The sequence below is a fragment of the Physeter macrocephalus genome, chromosome 16 (assembly GCF_002837175.3).
Source record: "Physeter macrocephalus isolate SW-GA chromosome 16, ASM283717v5, whole genome shotgun sequence".
Taxonomy (NCBI): domain Eukaryota; kingdom Metazoa; phylum Chordata; class Mammalia; order Artiodactyla; family Physeteridae; genus Physeter; species Physeter macrocephalus.
In genome coordinates, this window is record NC_041229.1 from 46,020,480 (window position 1) to 46,043,891 (window position 23,412).

Consider the following 23,412-nt stretch of genomic DNA (forward strand, 5'->3'; position numbering starts at 1 on the left):
TTATTTTGTGTTATTATGCTAGCTGCTTTATAAATGTATTTCTCATAGAGTAATGTATAAAGTGGATGCTTTCATTACTAATTAAAGAAGCCGACGCTGTGTGGCAAGGTCCTAAGTGGCAGGTTTATGGACACAGCCACTCCTGAGAGCTTAAACCATATTAGTCTTATTTACAGTTAAAACCCAGCACTTAGCATAGAGCTGGCACTCAATTAATATTTAGGGAAGAAAGAGCGGGGAAGGGACTCTAGATCTGATAACAGTGCCACGTGTCACATCTGCCTTTAAGATGCTCTTAATAAGTATTTGCTCATTTGATTAGATTTTACAAGCCACTAGTTACTGGCATAGTACTAGGCATTAGGCCTCAGAGACTTCACTATAAGAAATACTAATACTTTGCTTATTAAAGACATATATTTTCTCAGGTGGTATTAAAAGAGAAATAGTATAAAAAATTTAATTGAGGAAAAAACAGATACAATTTTAAAAATATAAATAAAAGTTTACTTCTAGGTTTCCTTATATACTTTGCGTTCAAAAAAAGAAAATACTTGGTTTAAGTATCATATTAAACTGAATATACTTTTTAACATAATTTCAACAGTGTTAGAGATATATCTAATATCTTAATAGTCAGTTAACTTTGTGACTAAGAGTAAATATTATATATGTAAATTTCATAGACTCTTCAAGTATTCCTTAATTTATGAAAAAAGTTGTTAAAAATTATATCATTGTATTAGGAACTTCATGATTTGGGGATAATATAGCCCTAGTATTTATATATATATTTATATATATATATAAATCTACAAAGATATTTATGATTATACTTAACTTAAACTGAGGGCCTCACTGCAGCAATCACAAAAATGAAATATTCTTTATGACTTATTTAAAAAGCATGCTCCAGAAAGGCAAAAAAAGGTTTCCATTCTAATAAAACATACAGAATACCTAATACCATACAGTAACATAAAACAAAAGTAAATACGGTGTCTAATCCCACATCCATCTTTCCAAAACATCAACAAACCATGCTACCGTATTCTACTTTATATATAAAAATCTTTAAATACACCTCAGATTTCTTTGTTATTTCTTTATCTGTTTTGTCTAACTCAAATTGTACATTCCCTGAGTTCACAGAAGACATAAGATTGAAAAATACTTCTCTAAAACAGTAATTTACAATAGTGGGTAAGCATTAAAATCAGTAGATGCTTTAATAAATAGATACTGGAGCCCTAGGCTAAACATAATGGACAAAGTCTTTGGGGATGGAGCCCACGCACCTATAGTTTACAGAGCTTCATGGGCAATTCTCATGCACAGTCAAGGCTGAGAACCACAAAAAAGAAAGGCTATACAAAGCTGCCTAGAAGCAGAAAATGTTAAAGCTGAATAGGGCTTCCCTGGTGGCGCAGTGGTTGAGAATCTGCCTGCCAATGCAGGGGACACGGGTTCGAGCCCTGGTCTGGGAAGATCCCACATGCCACGGAGCAACTAGGCCCGTGAGCCACAACTACTGAGCCTGCGTGTCTGGAGCTTGTGCTCCGCAACAAGAGAGGCCGCGACAGTGAGAGGCCCGCGCACCACGATGAGGAGTGGCCCCCGCTCTCTGCAACTAGAGAAAGCCCACACACAGAAATGAAGACCCAACACGGCCAAAAATAAATTAATTAATTAATTAAATTTAAAAAAAAAAAGCTGAATAGGACCTTAAAGATCATTTAATCAACTCATTTTCCAAAGTATGAATTTGAAATCGTGAGATGGTAAGTAAATTGTCCAAGATCACATAGCTAGCTATTAATGCCAGGAAGAGAACCAGGTCTACTGGCAGGCAGACTAGTGCTCTTTACATCACACAAGGCTGCCTTCTCCACTTGGGAAGAAGAAATGGTATTCATTCTTGATTATACCACAAGATTAAACAGTATCACAGCATTCATATAGCAAATTCTCAGGGAAATGTGATTTTTAAAAACAAATACTATCTCCTTTGGAAAAAATGGTGATAAAAGGATCTAAACTGGAAAGCTGTTTTGATGTATAAATGAGCTGAATAATTATAAAGTGCCTGGAAAAGGCACTCAACAAATGTTACTCCCTTTCAACACCACAACCTCCTCCCCCTTCCTTTTTGATTCTACATCAAGACATCTCTCCCAGCTCTCAACTATGTCCCTTTTTACATTGTTTCTCCTAATTGGCAATGCCCTTTGACCTCTTCTTCAATGATGCTCATAAATTTCTCCAAGGCCCAGTTTAAGATGTGCCTTCTAAGAAATCTTCTGAACTAACTTACCTTATTCTAATTATTGTTTCGTCCTTCATTATCTAAATTGCTTATACTTTTAAATCATATACTTGCTGATACCTTCTTTTGAAGCTTTGTAATTGTAATTACTTCCTAGTTGCTTTGTACGTTTTTATTTTCTTCCATAATTAGAACATAAGCTATCAGTGGACTAGAATATAAGCTCCCCAAAGACAAGGATATTGGTCTGTTTTGTTTACTGATAGATCGCAGGCACCTAAAACAATGTCAGGAACATAGGTGCTCAATAAATACTTGTGGTGACCGAACAAACAGGCAAAGATTATTTTTTCTTCTATTCATGAATCTCTCCAACATAAAGACACAGATATGAAACATTAAACATTCTGAAAAAAATGAAGATAGATACGCTTGTACTTTAGAAAATTCACAGAATTTTTTAAAATTAATAAAGCTATAATAGAATCAACTCACTGGCTACAAGAAATCATTTCGCTTCTTCATTACATACTCTCAGTGATTCAATGGATATATAGTGGCAGCTGATACACAGAAGATAAAGGCTTTAATTAAGACCTAGAGTTTGAAATCCCCTTCCTATGGTAAAGAACTGCTTAACTTTGTTCTCTTTTAAAACTCTGAATTAAGAAGACTCTAACGAAAAAACACTAATTTCTGGATTACTCAGATTTCAAGTTATATAAAATAACAGTACATAATTTTTCCAATACATAAATTTAAGAGAGCAACTTTATCTTTTTAACAAACAACTTGTTTCACCCTATACATAAGTACCTGGAAGGCTGAAAACAGGATTGTACCTTTCTCGAAAATATTTTAAAAGTACAATTTTTGAGCCAAGCACATTCAATAACTATTTTTGATAGTGATAATTTTACAAGTTAGCCTTCCCAAATAAGGAAACACATTAACTCTGCCCAGTATTACATTAACAACCTAAATGGGAAAAGAATTTGAAAAAGAACAGATACATGTATATGTCTAACTGAATCACTTTGCTGTACACCTGAAACTAACACATCGTTAATCAACTATACTCCAATGTAAAATATAAAGTTAAAAAATAAAAAAATTTTAATTTAAATTTAAAAAAATTCTGCCCCCCCAAAATTACCTGCTTTTTAGCTTATGTAATTTAATCAAAATAAAAAAATCCAGCTACCCTATATATAGGACTGTACAAAGAATACATCAACATGGTTAGGCATTCAGTGACAAAACAGAATTGTGAAGGGTCAATATTTTTTTCTATTCATTTTAAGCCATATACCTCTACACATATGAAAAGATAACAGTGATAATCAGAATGCATTAAAAAACATGGCTGATTACATAATCTCAGAGGTCTTAGCTACTATGCTGTTGCTATTTTTCAACTGTCCAACTATAGGACAATTGAATGATTAGAAAACTCTAATCTAAGTAAGTGAATTACATTGAGGGAGATTAGATTGTATAGTGGAATGAATGGGCTTTGGAGTCAGACTGGGGTTCATATCCCAAGTCTTTCACCTCCTACCTGTCTGATCACAGGCAAAATGTTTAACTTCTCTGAGACTCAGTTTATCTATAAAATGGGCATAATAATTTCTCCCTTGCAGAGTTATGATGAAGATTTTAAAAGATAATGTATCACTCCTTTGCTTAAATCCTCCAATGATTCATTATAACTTATAAAATAAATTTCAAACTCCTTCAAAAACTACATTCTTCCTTTCAGAGAAAGGAACCATGTTTTCTGATCTCAACATTTCTTAAAATATGCAAGCAGAAGTGTCCAATAGGTAGACAAAATATAGGCTTAAAGCAGGAACACAAAGAAGGGAAGACAACAGACAGGCAAAGTTCAGCATCATCAAGCATCCAGATCACAAATTTACTCAAAGACTGCTATCTTTGTAATTTGGATATACCAGTCTTTATTCCTCCTACCTAATATCACTGTCATGGGGTTACTTATTAATCCCTGCTTAACGGATATTTACGCAGTAATGAGCTAAAACAATTTTTCAAATACCCTAGGACAAGTAAACTCCTTACCACTCTCCTCCCTTAGCATATCACAAGTTTTCTACTATTACAAATATGGTGATTTCAGCTTCTGTTTTAAGTAGTCCATTAAATTGTTAACCTTTGCGTTTATCTCCTACTTCTGAAGTAATTCTTTATTATTGGCCGGACACTAAAATTTAGCACGTTCCAAGTGTAAGCTGGACTCTAGTTACTTACTTCCAGACTGAACCTTAACTCTCTTTCAGGTTTTTCTCCCACGTATTGATGCCACTGTTTCCTCCACCAGAGAGTAAGCTCCTCTAAAGGTAGCCACCAGGGAGTAAGCTCCTCTAAAGGTGGGAACCATATTACATCATCTATTCCCATAGCACTTAGCCTACCATCTCCAAAAAATCCATGCCACTTGCATATACACATATTCAATAACTTCTTTGTTTTGTCTTAATTCTCTATTTCCTAAAGTCAAATAACTAAAACTAATTTGTGGTCTATCCTAGCTACCATTTACTGAATACTTCATCACTGTATTTTTTCAATCTACAAAATATCATCATATTTTATCAACTCTAAAATATCATAGACAATTTTAGAGGTGTTAAAATGTGAAAAATAGTAAATAGTGACTATGAGGCGCCACTGATTAGAAGACACATTCCATTTTCAGAGATCTTAAAACACAAGGAAAAAATGTACAAGAGAGTGCTTATAAACTTTGTCCTACATTAATACTTGTTAAACAGGTTAGTTACCTGTTGCAATCCCCAGTAATTGGGGGAGAAATGGATCCAAAGCCAGCTGCTTTAACTACTTCCTCTCCATTAAGTAAAATATGTACATATGCAATATGTGTTGATATGCTCAGATTACTTGCAAAACTGTCTTGCATACATTTATTTCCCCAAACTTTTTATAAAAGAAGATAAAGTCCAAAAGTTCACTGACCACCTCCACGAAAAATTTCATAGTAATAACTAAAATCTAAAATTCATTTTGACACATTTTAGGCAAATAAATATGTCTGACTTTATTAATGGGAATGTTTTCTTCTCTCAAAATGGCACCACATACTGTAGTTTGTTGAGAATACAAAGAGATGAATTAAGTATTTTTCATAGACAAAATATATATTACAAATTAATACCAAAGAAATTTGCCAATATATGTACAATTAAACATTTAAAGACATATAATTTCCAAATGACTGTACATTTTCACCTAACAAGCAGATATATTGACTGATAAATTTTATAATCACACAATAATACAGTTTCAAGTGTTTAGGGTATTGAATTATATATATATTACATTAAATAACACAGAACTTGATTCCAGAATAAAAAGCACTGTATTTTATCCATAAATATTTGCTAGTAGGATAGAAAAGGGAACATGGCAATGTGACATTATATTCAACCTCAACCTAAGGATATCTTAGTAAGGGAGTGAATAAAGAAAAAGCAGACAGAGTGGTAATTAGGCCAGTAATAATTTGGTAATGAAAATTTATTTCAGGTAGTAGAGTTTTAGTTTTTTTTAAAGAATTGGTAGGAGTATTTAGAAAAGTCTAAACTTAGACTCTATCAAAATTGAGCCTCAACTATAAGAAAGAACAGACTAAATTCCATTTCTCTCCCTCCCTTCACCCTTCCTTCTGTGATAAATATCAACATTTCAAATTATTTTATGCAAGGAAAGAAGTATCACATCTGTAGAACACAAAATAGGAAGAAAGAAAGAAGTATGGGATTATGTTCAATAAATATATATATATATTTGCAGAAGTTATTATTATTATTATTTTTTTTTTTTTTTTTTTGTGGTATGCGGGCCTCCCTCTGTTGCGGCCTCTCCCGTTGCGGAGCACAGGCTCCGGACGCGCAGGCCCAGCGGCCATGGCTCACGGGCCCAGCCGCTCCGCGGCACGTGGGATCCTCCCAGACCGGGGCGCGAACCCGGTTCCCCTGCATCAGCAGGCGGACGCGCAACCACTGCGCCACCAGGGAAGCCCAGAAGTTATTATTAAATGTCATTTTCTTTTAAGAGTGAAAACAATTGGTAACCAAAGATTAAAAGGCTCAGAAATTTATATTCAACCCAAGATCTGGTTTTAACATGACTTAACTGAAATAGATTTGTAGATGAGATTTACTCAATACTTTGTACATCAGGTATTCTCAATTTGTTAAAAAAGTATACTATGAATTAAGAATTAATAATTGTATCAAAATTCTCATCTTACTTCTCCATTTCTTAACGTTGTGATGGTTCCTCTTGCTACACCCATTCTAAATAGTGTTTCTGTGGCCTGTGAATGTAAAAAAAAGCAAAAATATATCATCTGTAATCTGTATTCAACTGTACATCTCAACCCCCAAATGCAAAACATTCAACACTATTATATTTTTTAGGAACTTCTAGAGAAGCATCAATAAGGCACAATAAGCTCTACATTATACTCCAGAAATATCATTTTCAGAACATTTTAATGCTATAAAGAGCCCAAACTGAAATATTTCAAAAGTTATTTAGATCTGCTATTATCACTCAATGCCTACAGTTTCAAATTAGCATGCTTAAATAAGTTTAAAACTTAGTTTGGTTAACAAAGATTAAATAAAAATTTAGTACTTGAATTCAATTCAGAAATTATCATTTATTCTGATTTTTAGTTTCCATCTGATTTCAGTCCAAATCACTTGACTGGTACTGAAATACTAACAGAAGATGAAGTAATTCAGTGATGTCATATATTCAATAACACCTGAAAAGACTTAATGCTTTCTATACACTAACAATGAACAATCCTAAAAGGAACCTAAGAATTTTGTTTATAATAGCAGCAAAAAAAATTAAAATAAAAGACATAGGAATAAATTTAACCAAAGAAGCAAAAGGCTTGTTCATTGAAAACTATAAAACAGTGCTGAAAGAGATCTAAAAACATATAAATAAATGGAAAGACATCCTGTGTTCATGAAGTGGAAGATGTAATATTGTTAAGATGTCAATACTATCCAAAATGATCTATAGAGTCAATGCTATTCCTACCAAAATCCCAATGACTTCTTTACAGAAATAAAAAAATCCATCCTAAAATTCATATGGAACCCAAAAGACCCCAAATAGCCAAAATAATTTTGAAAAAGAGGAACAAAGTTGGAGGACTCACACCTTCTGATTTCAAAACTTACTTTAAAGCTACAGTAATCATAAAGATATGTCATAAAGACAGACATATAGGCCAATGAAATAGGAGAGAGCCTGAAATAAACCCTTGTATACGGTCTAATGATGTTCTATAAAGGTACCAAGACCATTCTGTGGAGAAAGGACAGTCTTCTTAACAAATGATGCTGGGAAAATACCTGCAAAAGTATGAAGCTGAACTCTTACCTTATACCACACACAAAAATTAACTCAAAAGAGATCAAAGACTAAATGTAAGAGTTAAAACTATAAAATTCTTAGAAGAAAACACATTGTTTTCCATTCATGATTCGGTGTCTGATGATGACCTGCTTCCTGGTTACTATAGATGATTTTACATGACTATCTTGTTTGTATCCTGACATGGCAGAGAACAAAGAGAAGCAAGCTCTCTCTGCACTCTTACAAGGGAACTAATCCCATGCATAAGGGCTCCTCGTCTAATCCTAACTACCTCCCAAAGGCCCCACCTCCTAATACCATAACACTGCGGGGAGAGGGTTTTGACATGAATTTTGGGGAACACAAATATTCAGTCCATAACAGGAGTATTCCAGTCAGAATGGGCAGTAAGTACAAAGACCAGTAGGTAGGATCATGTTTGGTATGTTCAAAGACAAGTAAGATGGCACGTGAGGCTGAAAGAAAAAGATTACATGAGAGTCTGATTGAGAAAAGAGAAGATGCAAGTTCCTCTGTTCAATATGTCTTTTATTTTTCAATCTGGTATAAGAGGAATGCATTTCCAACCTTTATTAATCGAAAATATAATTCAAAGTATGCTCTACTAAACAAATTTTTTAAGAATTAGTATATGAACAACAAAAAAAGAGAGAATTTAAATGTAAAAAGTGAATGCACATCTAAAGAAATGCAGAGTGAAGAAGGGATAAGAAACTAGAGGAAACTGTAAGGAAACTGATATATGTGTACAAAATCAGTGTGATCAGTGTAACATAAATAGCCGTGTAAACGTATTAATTTAGTTATAAGGAAGCAAATAACAGAAGAAGTAAGGAAAAAGTTACAAGTAGCTGCCTCTGGGTTGTGGGACTCAGGCAGTGGAAAAAGTACATAAGAGTACTACTCTTTTTCTACTAGTTTGCAGCATACTATTTGACGGTTTAAACTACTTGTAAATCCTTGATCAAAACTTTTTTTTTAACTTTTAAAGGAATAAGTAATCCCTAGTATCCAGTTTTGCAAAGAGGTCAAATACTTTACAATTTTAATAGAGTGGTGTATGTAAGAACATAGTTGAGGACTGAAGAAGAGAATATAAAGTCAGTGTTAAGAGTCAACTCTTTCAAAAAGTTTCACAATAAAAGTGAGGAATGAGACTGAGTTGTTGCCAGAAAGAGCAGAGTTGAGAGAAAATTGACAACAGGATATTTTGAGGATAAAAGACTTAGACAAGTTTTTAATGGCTTAGTAGAAGTAGTCAGTAAGATGGAAGAAGTTACAGACACAGGAAGGATAATGGATCCTGACTGAAGGGCATTCCTGCAGAAGACGGTTAAGAGCACACAGAGCAGTCTGTTAGCTATGTTACATGGGAGATGGTCCAGATATAGGTAAATGCTTTCCTTCCCTCTCCCTTTCCCTCTCTGAATTAGGAGACAGGATTAGAAAAAGGAGGGGCGTGGGGTTGGTGTTTGATATCTACATGCGGTTAAAAAATAAAAAAACTTTTAGGACAAACACTGCTAAATTTGTGATTGCAGCACAACATGAATATGATTCCAATGCATAACTCACAGAGAGTTAAAATAGGCCACTAATGGGGAGGAAGAAAGGTTATTCATATATGCAAACAAAAAACAAGCGGTAAATGAATGACTTTGCTATGACAGAATTTTACTACAGCATATACAACTAGATGTTGAAAGAATTATTTACAGAAATCTTTATTAAAGGAAAAGAATTTCTCACCACTGATACACTACATTTTTTTCTATTCTTAATGACAGGTACATTAAATTACATCTTCCATCTTCCTGTTTCTTTTTAAACCTTATTTAATCTAGTGATGTGATTAAGAGTCCTCAGCTAGGTCAGGTTAGTTACTGTATATATTTGAGGACCAAAAGGGAAAAGGCAGAGGCAACAAGCACTTGGGATGAAATACACAACTTCTCCTCTAAACCACATCAAACTACTTACTCTCTTGTGTCTCAAAAACCTGAGCCAGTTTGAAGATCTAATTCTTCTTCTGCACTTTCTCCAGTAGGAAAAGAATACCAAATTCAATCTTTTGTTTCCAACTAAATTGATTTATTTCATGAGCTCTTCCCAGCAACATGTTTAAGGACGTCTCATCCTAACAGCACTCTGTCAGTTCAGCTCAGCTTCCTTTGATTCTATAGGAAAGCACTGGAGTGAACAACATTCTTTTGACCTCTACTAAAGAGATTGCTTTTAATTTACTTGTTACCCAAACAACGACTAACAAGTATCCAAAACAATGAGATACAGGGCTAATTCTCAGCATTTGTAAATTTACCACCAGCAAATTCTTCATTGAAATTTTCCTCTCCTTGAGTTTTGATAACAACTAAAATGATTAATACTAAAAACATTCATTAAACATCTTCTGTCACTGGCAGGGAAAAAACCATATGTAGGTCCTCAGTTAAAAACAGGTTATCAAGGGCTTCCCTGGTGGCGCAGTGGTTGCGCGTCCGCCTGCCGAAAAACAGGTTATCAAGAGAGACTGCTTTTAAGTAGAGCGTTAGATAAAAGTGACTTAGGAGACATGAAATCTAGATGTAAGAAATGCAAAGTTCTGGACTGGATCCTCGTGTTTGTGTGTGCAAATCAAAAAAGAGCCAGAAGGATATACAATGAATTGACAACAGTACTAATCTCTGAGTGGTTTTCTTTATTTTCAAATGTTCCATCATGCACATATACTGTTTGGTAACAATAAAAAGAAAAGTAACAATTTTTGTAAACTAAAAGATAAAACAGATTTAAAACAGAATTTTGGAACAATGTAAAATGTTATAATGCAAGCAATACTACCTTGAGTAGCTCCCAAAGTGAAAATAATCAAAAGTCAATAGAGACTCATGTTATTACAGTTTAATGCTTTTTAATGCATTAAATCAACACAAAATAAGTAAAATTAACAAGAAATATATATTTAATAGACTTTACCTTGAAAAGCAGTATGATTATAAAAACTTTAAAGCATCATATTAAAGAAACACTTCATTGGGTTAATTTAACATGCAGTTTACAGATATAAATACAAAAGTTGTATTTAGCATATGTTTATTTCCTATTAGTCAAGCAACTAGAATTCTAGTTATCTTATTTCCACTATTTACTATCTGGGCAACCTCAGGCAGGTCATTTAAACTCTCTAAGCTCTGACCTCTGTAAAAAGGTGACAGCTAATATCAACCTGTTTTCCTGTGGTGGTCAATGCAGGTGTTAACGTATGTGAAAAGCTCTGTAAAGAGCTAGATAAACGTAAAATACTGAATCCGAGGTCTAGTTTAGGACTTCCTGAGATGAAAAGATGTTTCAGAAATACTAATTTTTATGTATTCCCAGCGCCTTGAAAAAAAATAACAATATAGCATAAAGATTAAGAATGCAGGTTTTAGAAACAGACTGTTTAGTTCAAATTCTAGCTTTGCCATTTGTAAGATGTGTGATCCAAACAAGCAACTTACTTCTTTGAGCTCATTAACAGAATAAGGATAACAATGGTATGGAACTCAAGGAAAAGTGTAAGTGCTCAATAAATGATAATTTTATTACTATTAATATCTCAAAGGAAACGCAGAATTCCAATTCTACCTTAAAAAGTGGTCATCAGATTGCAATTACAAATTACATCAGATGGCAATGAAAAAGGTACTATATAAAACAGTCAACCACAATTAGCACATTATGCCCTATGGCTATTTATTTATGCTAAAATTCTTGACAAGACAACCAGAAAAAAAGAAAACTTACATTATTTCAAGAAGATTAATTTAGCAAAAGTCTTCAGAAATCATATGCAATAGTCATTCCCCAGCTGTTTATCCTGGCCATAGAAGAAAAGAGATTTAAATACTGAGGCTTTTCAGCACCAGCTGCTTCCCTCTCTATGATGATAAAAATCCAAAGTAAAAAATAGAAAAACTGAGCATTAGCTATCTGCTTCTCACTAAAGAAGCACTGCATGTTACAAATCTAGTCATATACTTTCAAAATACACAAACGCATTAGCATAGCAACCGAGACCTTTGTGAGGTCCGCAAACCATTCTCACTCTCTTTCCTCCAGGCAGCTGCCTACAGGCCACCCCGTTCCAGCTCATTAATTACAATTCATAACTTCAGGGCCCATGCACTGCAGCAGCTACAGCACAGGGAGCAAAACCTCTGAGAGAAACTCTTTCTAGTCAGAAAACAGGGAAGAGGGTCCCAAGTGAACCAGAGAATGTGTAGGGAATTAATCCCTGGTTCGGGGGAAGGGTTCTGTCTTTTTTTTTCTCTTGACTCTGCCCCAAGGACAGGCCCCAATTATAAGATGAAGCAGCACCAGTGCAGGTAGTTAAAACTGGAAAATAAATTCTGTTTTTCTGGGCAAAAGCATATGGAAAGGGGACCTCTGTAGTACAAAGCATAAAGGAAGAATGCCCATTATTTTTTTCACTCTTTTCTCTATTCACTTTGTCCCAACGGCAGACCCTGAAGAGTGTGTGCAGCTGGGATAGCAGAGCAGGCAGCTACAACTCTGAGAGAAATCCTGTCTTTCTGGACAGAGGACCAGAAAGAGGAGACCCAATGAAGCACAGAATAAAGAGGCAATCCCTGAAAGGAAGAGCTGGAAAAGGAAATCTCTTAACTAAATCTGTGTTTGAACTGGCACAAATACAGAGCTCACCCCTCACCAGCATACGCATGCAACAGACCCAAGTAGCAAAGCGAAGGCTTTCAGGGCAAAACTACAATTAAAACTACCACCCAAGTCCCAGCAAGGCCCACGAGTGGCACACAGTCAGGACAGACACAAAGCAACATAGGAAAGGCAACTGACATTGGAGCTACTGCCCCACTAAAGACGAGACAGAAATTGCAGTCTGAATCTAACAGGGGACTGCTTACTACTAAAGAAAAAAATAATGATAAATAAATAAATAATAATAAATGTTTAAAAGATCAACACTCTTCAGAGGAGTTTAACAGGATCCAGAGTCTCACAACCTGACATTCAAAATGTCAAGGACCAATCCAAAATTACTCAACCTGAAAAGAACAAAAAATCGTTACCACATCTCAAAGAAAAGACAATCAGATATTGAAATTACCAGACAGAGCCTGTAAAGGAGCTATTATAATTCCATGAGGTAAGGTTAAACACACTTGCAATGGATGGAAAGAGAAGTTCTCAGCAGAGAAACAGAAACTTTAAAAAGTGGAACCTCTGGAACTGAAAAATACAATAAGAGAAATAAAAAATTCAGTAGACGGGGGCTCAACAGCAGAATGAAGAGAAAAGAGAAAAGAATCAGTGAACTTGATGATAAATAAATAAAGATTATCCAGTCTACAGAAGAGAGAGGAAAAAAGATTGAAAACAGAAACTGAGCAGAACCCCACAGAATTGAAGGAGAATAGCAAAAGATCTAGCATTTGGATTATCAGAAACCTAGAAAGAGAGGAAAAACATATTGATATATGTTTCTCTATATATTGATATAGAGAAAATATATGAAGAATAGCTAAAGACTTCTGAAATTTGGTGAGACAAACATTTACAGATTTAAGCACAATGAACTTCAAGTAAGATATGCACAAAGAAAACCATACCTAGACATATCATAAACAAAAATGCTGAAATCCAAATATAAAGAAAGGATCTTGAAAGTAGCCAAAAAATATATATATATGTATATGTTATATAGTGGAACAACTATTAAAATGATTATGGATTTCCCATCAGAAACCATCAGAAACCATGGAAGCAAGAGGAGAAAATATCTTTTAAGGTTTTGAACTATAAACCCAGAATTCCATATCCAGCAAAAATATCCTTCAGGAATGAAGGCACAGTAAAGACATTCTCATGTAAAAGAGACTAAGAATCTGTCACCAGCAGAAATGCTTTAAGGAAATGCTAAAGAAGTTTCCAGAGGCTGAAGAGAAATAATCCTAGAAACAGATCCACACTGTATGTTCAATTGATTTTCTACAGAAGTATCAAGGTACATGGGAAAAGACTAGTCTTTTCAACCAATGGAGCTTTAACAATTGAATTTCTGTATCGAAATATATGAACTTCGACCTACACCTCACTCCATACACAAAAACTAACTTAAAATGGAACGCAGACTTAAATGCTGGTGCTCAAACCATAAAACTTATGCAAAAAAACACTGGAAAGAAACACTTTATAATTTGATTTAGGCAAATATATGATACACGTGGGGGGGGGAGAATAAAACATTGAAGAAGAAATTCATTATGACAGTTACTATCCAAAGATGGCCACACTAATTTATATCCTATCCCACATGTACTTCTTAAAATGTGACACTGACTCTCCTCCATATGTCATATATTCCATGCCCTTGAACCTGGGACCTTTGAAACTACCTTGGTAACTGTAACTTAAACGTACTGAGGCAGAAATGATGCTCATTTTTTTTTTTTGATTGATTTTTAAGGCTAAATCATAATGGGCAAAATGGCTTCTGCCTGGTGTTCTCACTTCGTCTGGACATGCGCCTTTGGAGCTCTGAGCTACCAAGTAAGAAGTCCAACTACCTTTAAAAGGTAATTTTTACATAGTTTTTCACCATGCTAGAAAAACTATGTAAAAAGAGAGAGAGATGCCCCAGCTATTCCAACAGACAGCTATTCAACTACTCTGAGCCAAGGTGCCATTCATGTGAGTGAGTCTTCAGATGATTCCAGCCTTTAGCTTTCAAGATGTACCAGCCAATGTCAAGCAAAAGTCATAGGCTATTCCAGGCAAGCCCTTCCCAAACTGCAGATTCATGCAAAGTAAATACTATTGTTATTTTTAGCCACTAAATTTTGAGTAGTTTGTTACACAGCATCAGATAACTATACAATGATAAAAATGTGTCTTTAATAAAAATTAAAGGCCTTTTGCTCTTGACTCAACTGAGAAAATGAAAAAGCAAACCCCAGACTCACAGAAACTATCTGCAAAAATACATCTGACAAAGCACTTGCATTCAGAATATATAAATAATTCTTACAACTCAAAAATAAGACATATAACCAAATTAAAATGAGCAAAATATGTCAACAGACCCTTCAATCCAAAGAAAAAAGATATGTACACACATACATATAGTATATTCATATGTAATATGTATGCATGCACATGTGTGTGTATATTGTATATGTACATATACACTCATAAACACACAACATACATATACATGAATGGGCAAAAAGTCAACAAAATGATGTTCAACATCATTAACTTTTATGGAAATGCAAATTAAAACCACAATTAGATACTACTATACATGCACAAGAATGGCTAAAAATACTAGAAAGAATAACAACAGCAAGTGATAGTGGGAATATGGAGCTACTAGAACTCTCTCATACGTTGCTGGTGCGAACACAAAATGGTACAGTCACTTTGGAAAACAGCTGGTCAGTTTTCTATGAAGTTAAACATAAACTTACCATAAGACCCACCAATTCTATCCCTAGGTAGCTACCAAAGAGAAATGAAAACATATGTCCATTTGTATGAATTGTAGAAAAGCCGAAATTACAGTGACAGAGAGCATATCAGTGACTGCTTGGGACCCGAGAGATATGGGGGGAGGGAACTGACTGCAAAGGAAAAAGTGAGACTTTTTTAGGGAAGAAATTCTGTTTGATTATGGTCATAGTCACATAACTATAAACATCTGTCAAAACTCATCAAACTGTACACTTAAAACAGGTGATAATCATTAAATATAAAGCTGTTTAAAAAAAAATGCACACCTGTCCCTCTCCCCAGAGCAGTTCCCAACTAACTGGTAACTTAATCATCACCAACCATTAGGAAAAACCTGGGTACTACTCTAATGACAAATTTTATAGGAAGAATACATACATGCTTTAGACAGAGATTTCATCTTAAATTCATATAAACTGGGGGCACAGGTAGAGGTTGACCAAAGCAGAAGAAAATTAGCAATAACACTAAAGCCAACAATAAATGCAAGAGATGAATAATCTAGGAAAGATACAGTCTGTATGTCACACTCAGAGAAAGACTTAGGGATCCAAGAAGAGTAAATTGTTATGAAAACTCCACATTCCATACAAAATTCTACATTATCACCATTTAGGAACCACTGCCTTATTATACACTTAACTTGATAAATACGGAAAATAAGTACTATATATAAAACTAAGCAACTGGCAAACAAAAATCACCAATCTCACCTTCACTTGCAGATGAATGTTCTTGTACCTGTGTTTTCCATCCACTATTTGCCCAAGCAGAAACTTGAGGCATCCGTGAATCTTTCTTTTCTCTCTACAACCTATAATACTTGTTATAAGTAATATTTATTATAGCATTTTACTTATAATACTTATTAGAGTAATTACCTATTTATCTAAAATCCTCACTAGACTATAGGCTATATTTCACTCATCATTATACCCCTAGCACCTAACGCCTCAGAAACACTTAATTGTTGCAGAATGCAAGAATTAAGAGCTAATGAATAAGTAGTTATTTGGACTATGTCAAGTAAGCACTTATTTATTGATAGTATGGGGGGGTATGTGCTTTACCAAGGTGTGAACAAATATGTCCCAAACTATATTATAACAATTTCAGATGCTGAATGTATAACTCATTAACCTTTCACGTTAATGAAATCAACTTGATCTTTTTAGACATCACAAATATCATAATCTGTTTTCATTCACTACACAGGAAATATGCATTACATATGGAGACAATGGACGTTAGCAATGGTTTTAAGGTTACAAAGAATGTTACTTCTGTTTATAGATGTGGGTTGGTTTAAGTTATCCAGAAATTTAAACAATAAGCAGATGGTTTGTTTCCAAATTGATAGCAGTCATCCGGCTCTAAAGAAGAGTGTACTTTTGTAAATACATGTTCTGTCATGTTCTATCCAATGTGACATGATGAAATAACGTACTATGTTATGCTCTGCTTTTCCTCTTTGAACACAATAAAACTTAAGAAAAGCATGGATATTTTCCCCCCACAATGTTATCTTCTTAGACTTAGTCAAAACAAACTAAGAAAGGATAACAACAAACAAAAATAAACCCACAAATGCTAAGACTTAGAGGTAGGTTTCAATTCTGTTTCAAAACAAAATAAGAGTTGGTCACTCAAAGTTTTCTCAATCATTAAATGGTGATAATATTAAATATAATAATTGAGAGTATTTAACTTAAAATTTGAGAGTGGGGAATACAGAATTATATCTAAATTTGATTTTTTAATTCCATTAGCATATAAAATATTTTTAAGTAGGCAAGATTAGCATATGTAATAATCATTAGATGATTATACAACATTCCTCCCCCTTCCTTCAATTCCCTCCTCTATTCTAACAAGATGCTGATTTTGTTTAGGTAATCTACCTTCTTTAACAAGGCTATTAACTAAATCAGTAATGTCAATCCCATTCCTCTTGCCAGTGATTTTTTTTAGATACAGGCATATTATATCAGAGATAAAGAAGGCAATTTCATAATAATAAAGAAGTTAATTCATCAAGAGGACATAATAAACTTAAATGTTTACAGATCTAAAAACAGATATTAAAAGCATATGAGTCAAAAATTGATACAACTGGGACTTCCCTGGTGGCGTAGTGGTTAAGCTTCTGCCTGCCAATGCAGGTGACATGGGTTCGGTCCCTGGTCCGGGAAGATCCCACATGCCATGGAGCAACTAAGCCCGTGCGCCACAATTACCGAGTCTGTGCTCTAGAGCCCGCGAGCCACAACTACTGAGCCCGTGAGCCACAACTACTGAAGCCCACGCACCTAGAGCCCATGCTCCATAACAAAAGAAGCCACCACAATGAGAAGCCTGCACACCACAACGAAGAGTAGCCCCTGCTTGCTGCAACTAGAGAAAGCCTGAGCGCAGCAACGAAGACCCAACGCAGCCAAAAAGTAAGTTAATTAATTAATTTTTTTTAAAAAATCAAGCAGTGTAATTCACCATACTAAACTAAAAAAGAAAACTACACGATCATCTCTAGAGATATGGAAAAAACATCTGATATAAACATCTATTCCTGATAATAAAAACTAGAAATAGAAAGGGACGAGCTCAAATGAAAAAGGGCATCTACAAAAAAATCAACTACTGAAGCCCACGCACCTAGAGCCCATGCTCCATAACAAAAGAAGCCACCACAATGAGAAGCCTGCACACCACAACGAAGAGTAGCCCCTGCTTGCTGCAACTAGAGAAAGCCTGAGCGCAGCAACGAAGACCCAACGCAGCCAAAAAGTAAGTTAATTAATTAATTTTTTTTAAAAAATCAAGCAGTGTAATTCACCATACTAAACTAAAAAAGAAAACTACACGATCATCTCTAGAGATATGGAAAAAACATCTGATATAAACATCTATTCCTGATAATAAAAACTAGGAATAGAAAGGGACGAGCTCAAATGAAAAAGGGCATCTACAAAAAATCTATAGCTAACATATTTAAGGGTGAAAAGATTGAATACATTCCCCCTAAGATCAGGAATAAAGCAAGATGTCAGCTCGATTTCTATTCAATATTATAGTGGAAGTCCTAGCCACTGTAATAACACAAGGAAAAGAAGTAAAAGGGATCCAGATTACAAAGGAAGAAGTAAAATTTTCTTTATTTCTCCATATGACATTCTAATAATAGCTAAAAACCCAATAAACAACTTTTCCATTTTAGAAAAGGTAAAACTATAAAGACAGTGAAAAGATCAGTGGTTGCAAGGGACTAATGAATAGGTAATTCACAGGGGATTTTCAGGGCAGTGAAACTATTCTACATGATACTGTAATCATGGATATATGACGTTATGCATTTGTCAAAACCCACAGAACTGTACAACAGAAAGAGTGTACCCTAGGGTAAACTATGGGTTCTAGTTAAAAATAACGTATCAATATAGGCTCATCAACTGTAATAAATGTGCCACACTAATGAGATGTTAATAATAGGGGAAAAGGGAAGGGGAGAATGTGGGAACTATCTGTACTCTGTGTTCAATTTTTCTATAAACCTAAAACTGCTCTGAAAATTAAGTCTAGTTTTAAAAAGTATATAGGTACAAACTAAAATGAAAATGAAAGGTCATATACCAAGGTAAAAAATAAAAGAAAAAACTCTTTAATAAAACTAAATTAGAAATAGCACCTTTTTTACAACCAAATTAATTTAATAAAAAACAAAATATGAGTGAAGTTAGATGACAATGTGAATTTAAACTCATTTAAAACATCTAACAGTTACTCATTCCACACTAGACTATTAAGAGTCATTAACAACGACTATAATAGCCAGATATGCAGTCCAATCTCTACAGGCCATGAAAAGGACAGAAAGGAAAGAAGGAGCAAAAACAGAAGGAGGAATTGCAAATATGGAAGCCCATTCCCTTTCCATGATGTCAGGATTTCAGTCAGATGATTTCCAAAATATCAGTAGAACATTAAAGAGTTATGTCCTAACATCCAATCTGTTCATCTAAGTCTTCCCAGAAAAAATTAGAAATAGAAACTGTATGTCCTTTACCACCATCACTACCATCATTATCATGAAATTTATTGACAAACATAAAAGCAAAAGGTCAATGAACCGAAAATCGTAGAGTAGTAGGATTTAAATAGCCTGAGTTCTTGATGACATCACTGAATCCTGGAACTGCTACTCTCGAGACTCCTTGTAATTTATTTTATTTTTATTTTTTTTTTATTTTTATTTTTTATTTATTTTTTATTTATTTTTTTGTGGTATGCGGGCCTCCCTCTGTCGCGGCCTCTCCCATTGCGGAGCACAGGCTCCGGACGCGCAGGCTCAGCGGCCATGGCTCACGGGCCCAGCCGCTCCGCGGCATGTGGGATCCTCCCAGACCGGGGCACGAACCCGGTTCCCCTGCATCGGCAGGCGGACGCGCAACCACTGCGCCACCAGGGAAGCCCCTTGTAATTTATTTTAAAAATAAATGTACTTATACTTTAAGTCACTTGCAGTTGGGTATCCAGCTAATTGCATCCAAATAAATCTATAAGCCTAGTGAAGAACTTGCCTCAGAATTTGTTAAAATGAAATCTTATCTCGGAGTGAAACTTTGGATTTATTTATCAATCCTTAAATATTCTGAGTTCTAGATGTCTGGAAAATTATAAAATAATTTCCTAAATATTTATATTTTATAAATTTGGGGCTTATTTTTATCAAAGAAAAAATGTTAACAGTTTTATATTATTTGTGACAGGAAGAATAAGGAACATGTTTAACAAAAAATAAACTGTGTTGATAATACAAACCTTGCTGTTCCTTTCATCTATAGCTATACCACTAATAAGTTTTTTAAAAGGAAAGTAGAGGTTACAAATCATAAAATCAGAAAGTGAGAAGATACGAAAACCCCAAAAACTCAGCGTTAAGCCAGAACTCTAAGAAGAATAAACCTAAAGCTACTTAATTTCCAAACAGGAAACTGCACGGGCATTTGGAAGAAATAATTCACTGAAGTTTCTTAGAACCAACCTGAAGTTCCCATGCCACACAGTATTCCAGTATATGAATACTATACAACTTGCTCATCTATTTAACTGCCGGTGGATCCGTGAGTTGAATTGAGTTTTTATCATTATGAACATGCTGTTCAAATTATTCTTGTTGGTTTCTCCTGTTATACATGAGAAAAAAAAATTCTCTAGTACATACTTAAAGAACGGATTGACGAGGTGTAGGATGTGTGTATATTCAAATTTATTAAAAAGTACCAAATTGTCTTCTAAACTGACTGTACTAATTCACACTCCTACCAGCCACGGATAACAGTTATTATTTCTAGCAATATTTTTCTCAAGGTTAACAAAAGAAAGTTCATCAAGTATCCTGTAAGAATCTAACGAAACTCTGGAATGAAATTATTCATTTCTTCATGTACTGACTACCTATATAATGGTACCATACATGTGGTAGGAACTCAGTAATCAAAAGCATTTCCTTAGCCTTCTCCTAGTAGCAAAATCATAGACATTTGCTCTGCTAAAGATTCTCTTATTACAAGTAATAGAAACCTACAAAAAAAAAAAGTACGTATTAAGTTGAAACAGCTGGAGCAAAGATCTAGCGTCAGAGGAGTAGAAGGTTTGAAGGAAATACGTGTACACACATATACACACACACACATGCACAACTAAGACTTGGGAAAAAAGGTGCTGTCAAAGTGTTTAGGGGCTATAGTTTTGTTTTGTTTCCAGCTCTAATGTTCTTAACAGGAAATTATAAAAGGTTAGAAGACAGGAGTTGTACTATACTCTACAACTATATCTCCAGCAATTTCTCTCTTAACTATGTAACCGACTCAGAGAATAACTGGGACTAGACACAATAAAGCCAAAGTAAGACTCTAGAACCAGCATGATCAGATAGTCGGAGAACTTACTTATCTGCCTATTTGGATTTAACAGATGTTGAAAGTCCCTCTCACCTCCAAAACAGACCTTCATTTCCTCTCACAGTGCCTAAAACCACATTTGCATTATTGAATTTTGTTGGATATTCAGGGTTTTTCATTCATTAACAAATATTTGCATTGAGCTGCAAATATCTCTGGACACAGGAAACGTATGAAAAATTAGCTGACAAGGATAGGCACCTGAAGTAAAACAGAAATAGGAACGGAGATGCTGAAAAAGAAGCTGGGATAGTACCAAACAAAAATTTTGCCTATTTTCGCCATTTTACTGATATCTGGCCCCCAAATTACGGCTGTCTTTAAATTGACTGGAAATTTCATCTACTGAAGACCAATATCCTAAATTGGCATAAACTTTTGTTTGGGTTTATTTATTGTTATAACTTTCCAGTATGTTCTACCAAATTACACTTATTTCTAACTACATTAAGAGTACAATCAGGGGCTTCCCTGATGGCGCAGTGGTTAAGAATCTGCCTGACAATGCAGGCGACATGGGTTCGAGCCCTGGTCTGGGAAGATCCCACATGCCGCGGAGCAACTAAGCCATTAAGAATCTGCCTGACAATGCAGGCGACATGGGTTCGAGCCCTGGTCTGGGAAGATCCCACATGCCGCGGAGAAACTAAGCCAGTGCGCCACAACTACTGAGCCTGTGATCTAGAGCCCGCGAGCCACAACTACTGAGCCCGCACACCACAACTACTGAAGCCCACGCACCTAGAGCCCATGCTCCATAACAAGAGAAGCCACCGTAATGAGAAGCCTGCACACCACTACGAAGAGTAGCCCCTGCCCACTGCAACTAGAGATAGCCTGTGAGCTGCAACGAAGACCCAACGCAGCCAAAAATAAATAAATAAAAATATAAATAAATAAATAAATAAACGTCGGTGCTTACATTAAAAAAAAAAAGAGTACAATCATACAAGCTCGATTCCACACCTAACTTAAAATGAGAGAAAGAATTAGGGATAAAAACGGAGAAGCTCATAAAAAGAAAAAGTGACGTTTCAGATTCTGAAATGCTAGCGCTGCAGAACCTGAAGGCCATGAGTCTTGATTAGTCCCCAGAAAAGCCTGCTTATGGAGACTGTGTGGCCGGCACCCGTGGAGCAAGTAACTTGGCATGAAAGGAACCTTTAGTATTTTGTATTAATTGAAGTCAGACATTTAAGAATCTGGCACTTCAATTGGTCAGTTCACACCAATTGAACACAATGCTAAACATTATCCTTAGACACCAAACAAATATTTAATGACCTATAAACAGTACCTCAATATTGAATTCTTTGTCTTATTTAAGTCGAAAGGAACCAGATTACCTTGTTATGGTTTTAACAAAGTAAACAGGAGTTGGAAAAAAACCAAAATTACTCAATCAATGTTGCTCTCTACCAGGCTCAGGCTGTTAACAAATATATCGTAAATGAACTTAGCCCTTTTTATCTACACTTGTATATGTGTTTTTAAAAAGAATATAATAGATCCCAATTCTTAATCATTCCCCCTAAATCCACAATTTCTCATTATTTCCTGTACTAGTTTGCCTCTGCTGTTGACTTTTATTTCCATCACAGATTACTCTAATAGGAATTCAGAATCGAAACATAAATTTTATAAACACATACAGTATATATGCCTACTTAATAATCAAAACCAGCCTTCTTTAAATGTAATGTTTCCTTTCTAGTACTTCGAAATATGCATATACTTCATAGGGTCTTTATTTTATTAGCAATTTTTAACACCAAAAATGGAAACCATGTCTTTTTAAAAACATCAGATTCATAATGGTACAATCAGTAAGTCCCGTTCTCCCACAAGTGTTTACATATACAAATAGTGTGCTATATGAATTAAAAAAATAGTACTTGTAAATCTATATACTGTTAGCAAGGACTAAATTTCCTTCTCAAAAAAAACTTAAAAAAAAAAGCAGAAGAATACAGTACACTAAATTTTTTGCTAGAAAGTTAAACAATGTAATTGCTTTAATTATGGTCATTTACACTATCATTTTTAATGAAAGGATGAATAATTTTAACTGTTAAATAAAATACTTTAAAATATCTGATGAAAGTGAAATAAAATTTAAGAAAAAAATTTTATACTATTATCTATGTAAAAATATCCATTTATGTGCATAGGCACAATAGTCCAGACTTCTAAAGAGACTGCTATAAAAAT

The 23,412-nt window shown here is 34.7% G+C and overlaps 1 protein-coding gene across 3 annotated transcripts in view; it reads right to left on the reverse strand.

Moving 5' to 3' along the window:
- The window catches only part of TMEM135 (transmembrane protein 135), a 257,212-nt gene that overhangs the window by 134,539 nt on the left and 99,261 nt on the right, over positions 1–23,412 (reverse strand). For all 3 annotated transcript variants that reach the window (XM_055091392.1, XM_028500984.2, XM_024131687.3), the window contains one exon: positions 6,561–6,626. In XM_055091392.1, the coding sequence (XP_054947367.1) occupies positions 6,561–6,626 (66 nt within the window). The remainder of the gene's footprint in view (positions 1–6,560; positions 6,627–23,412) is intronic.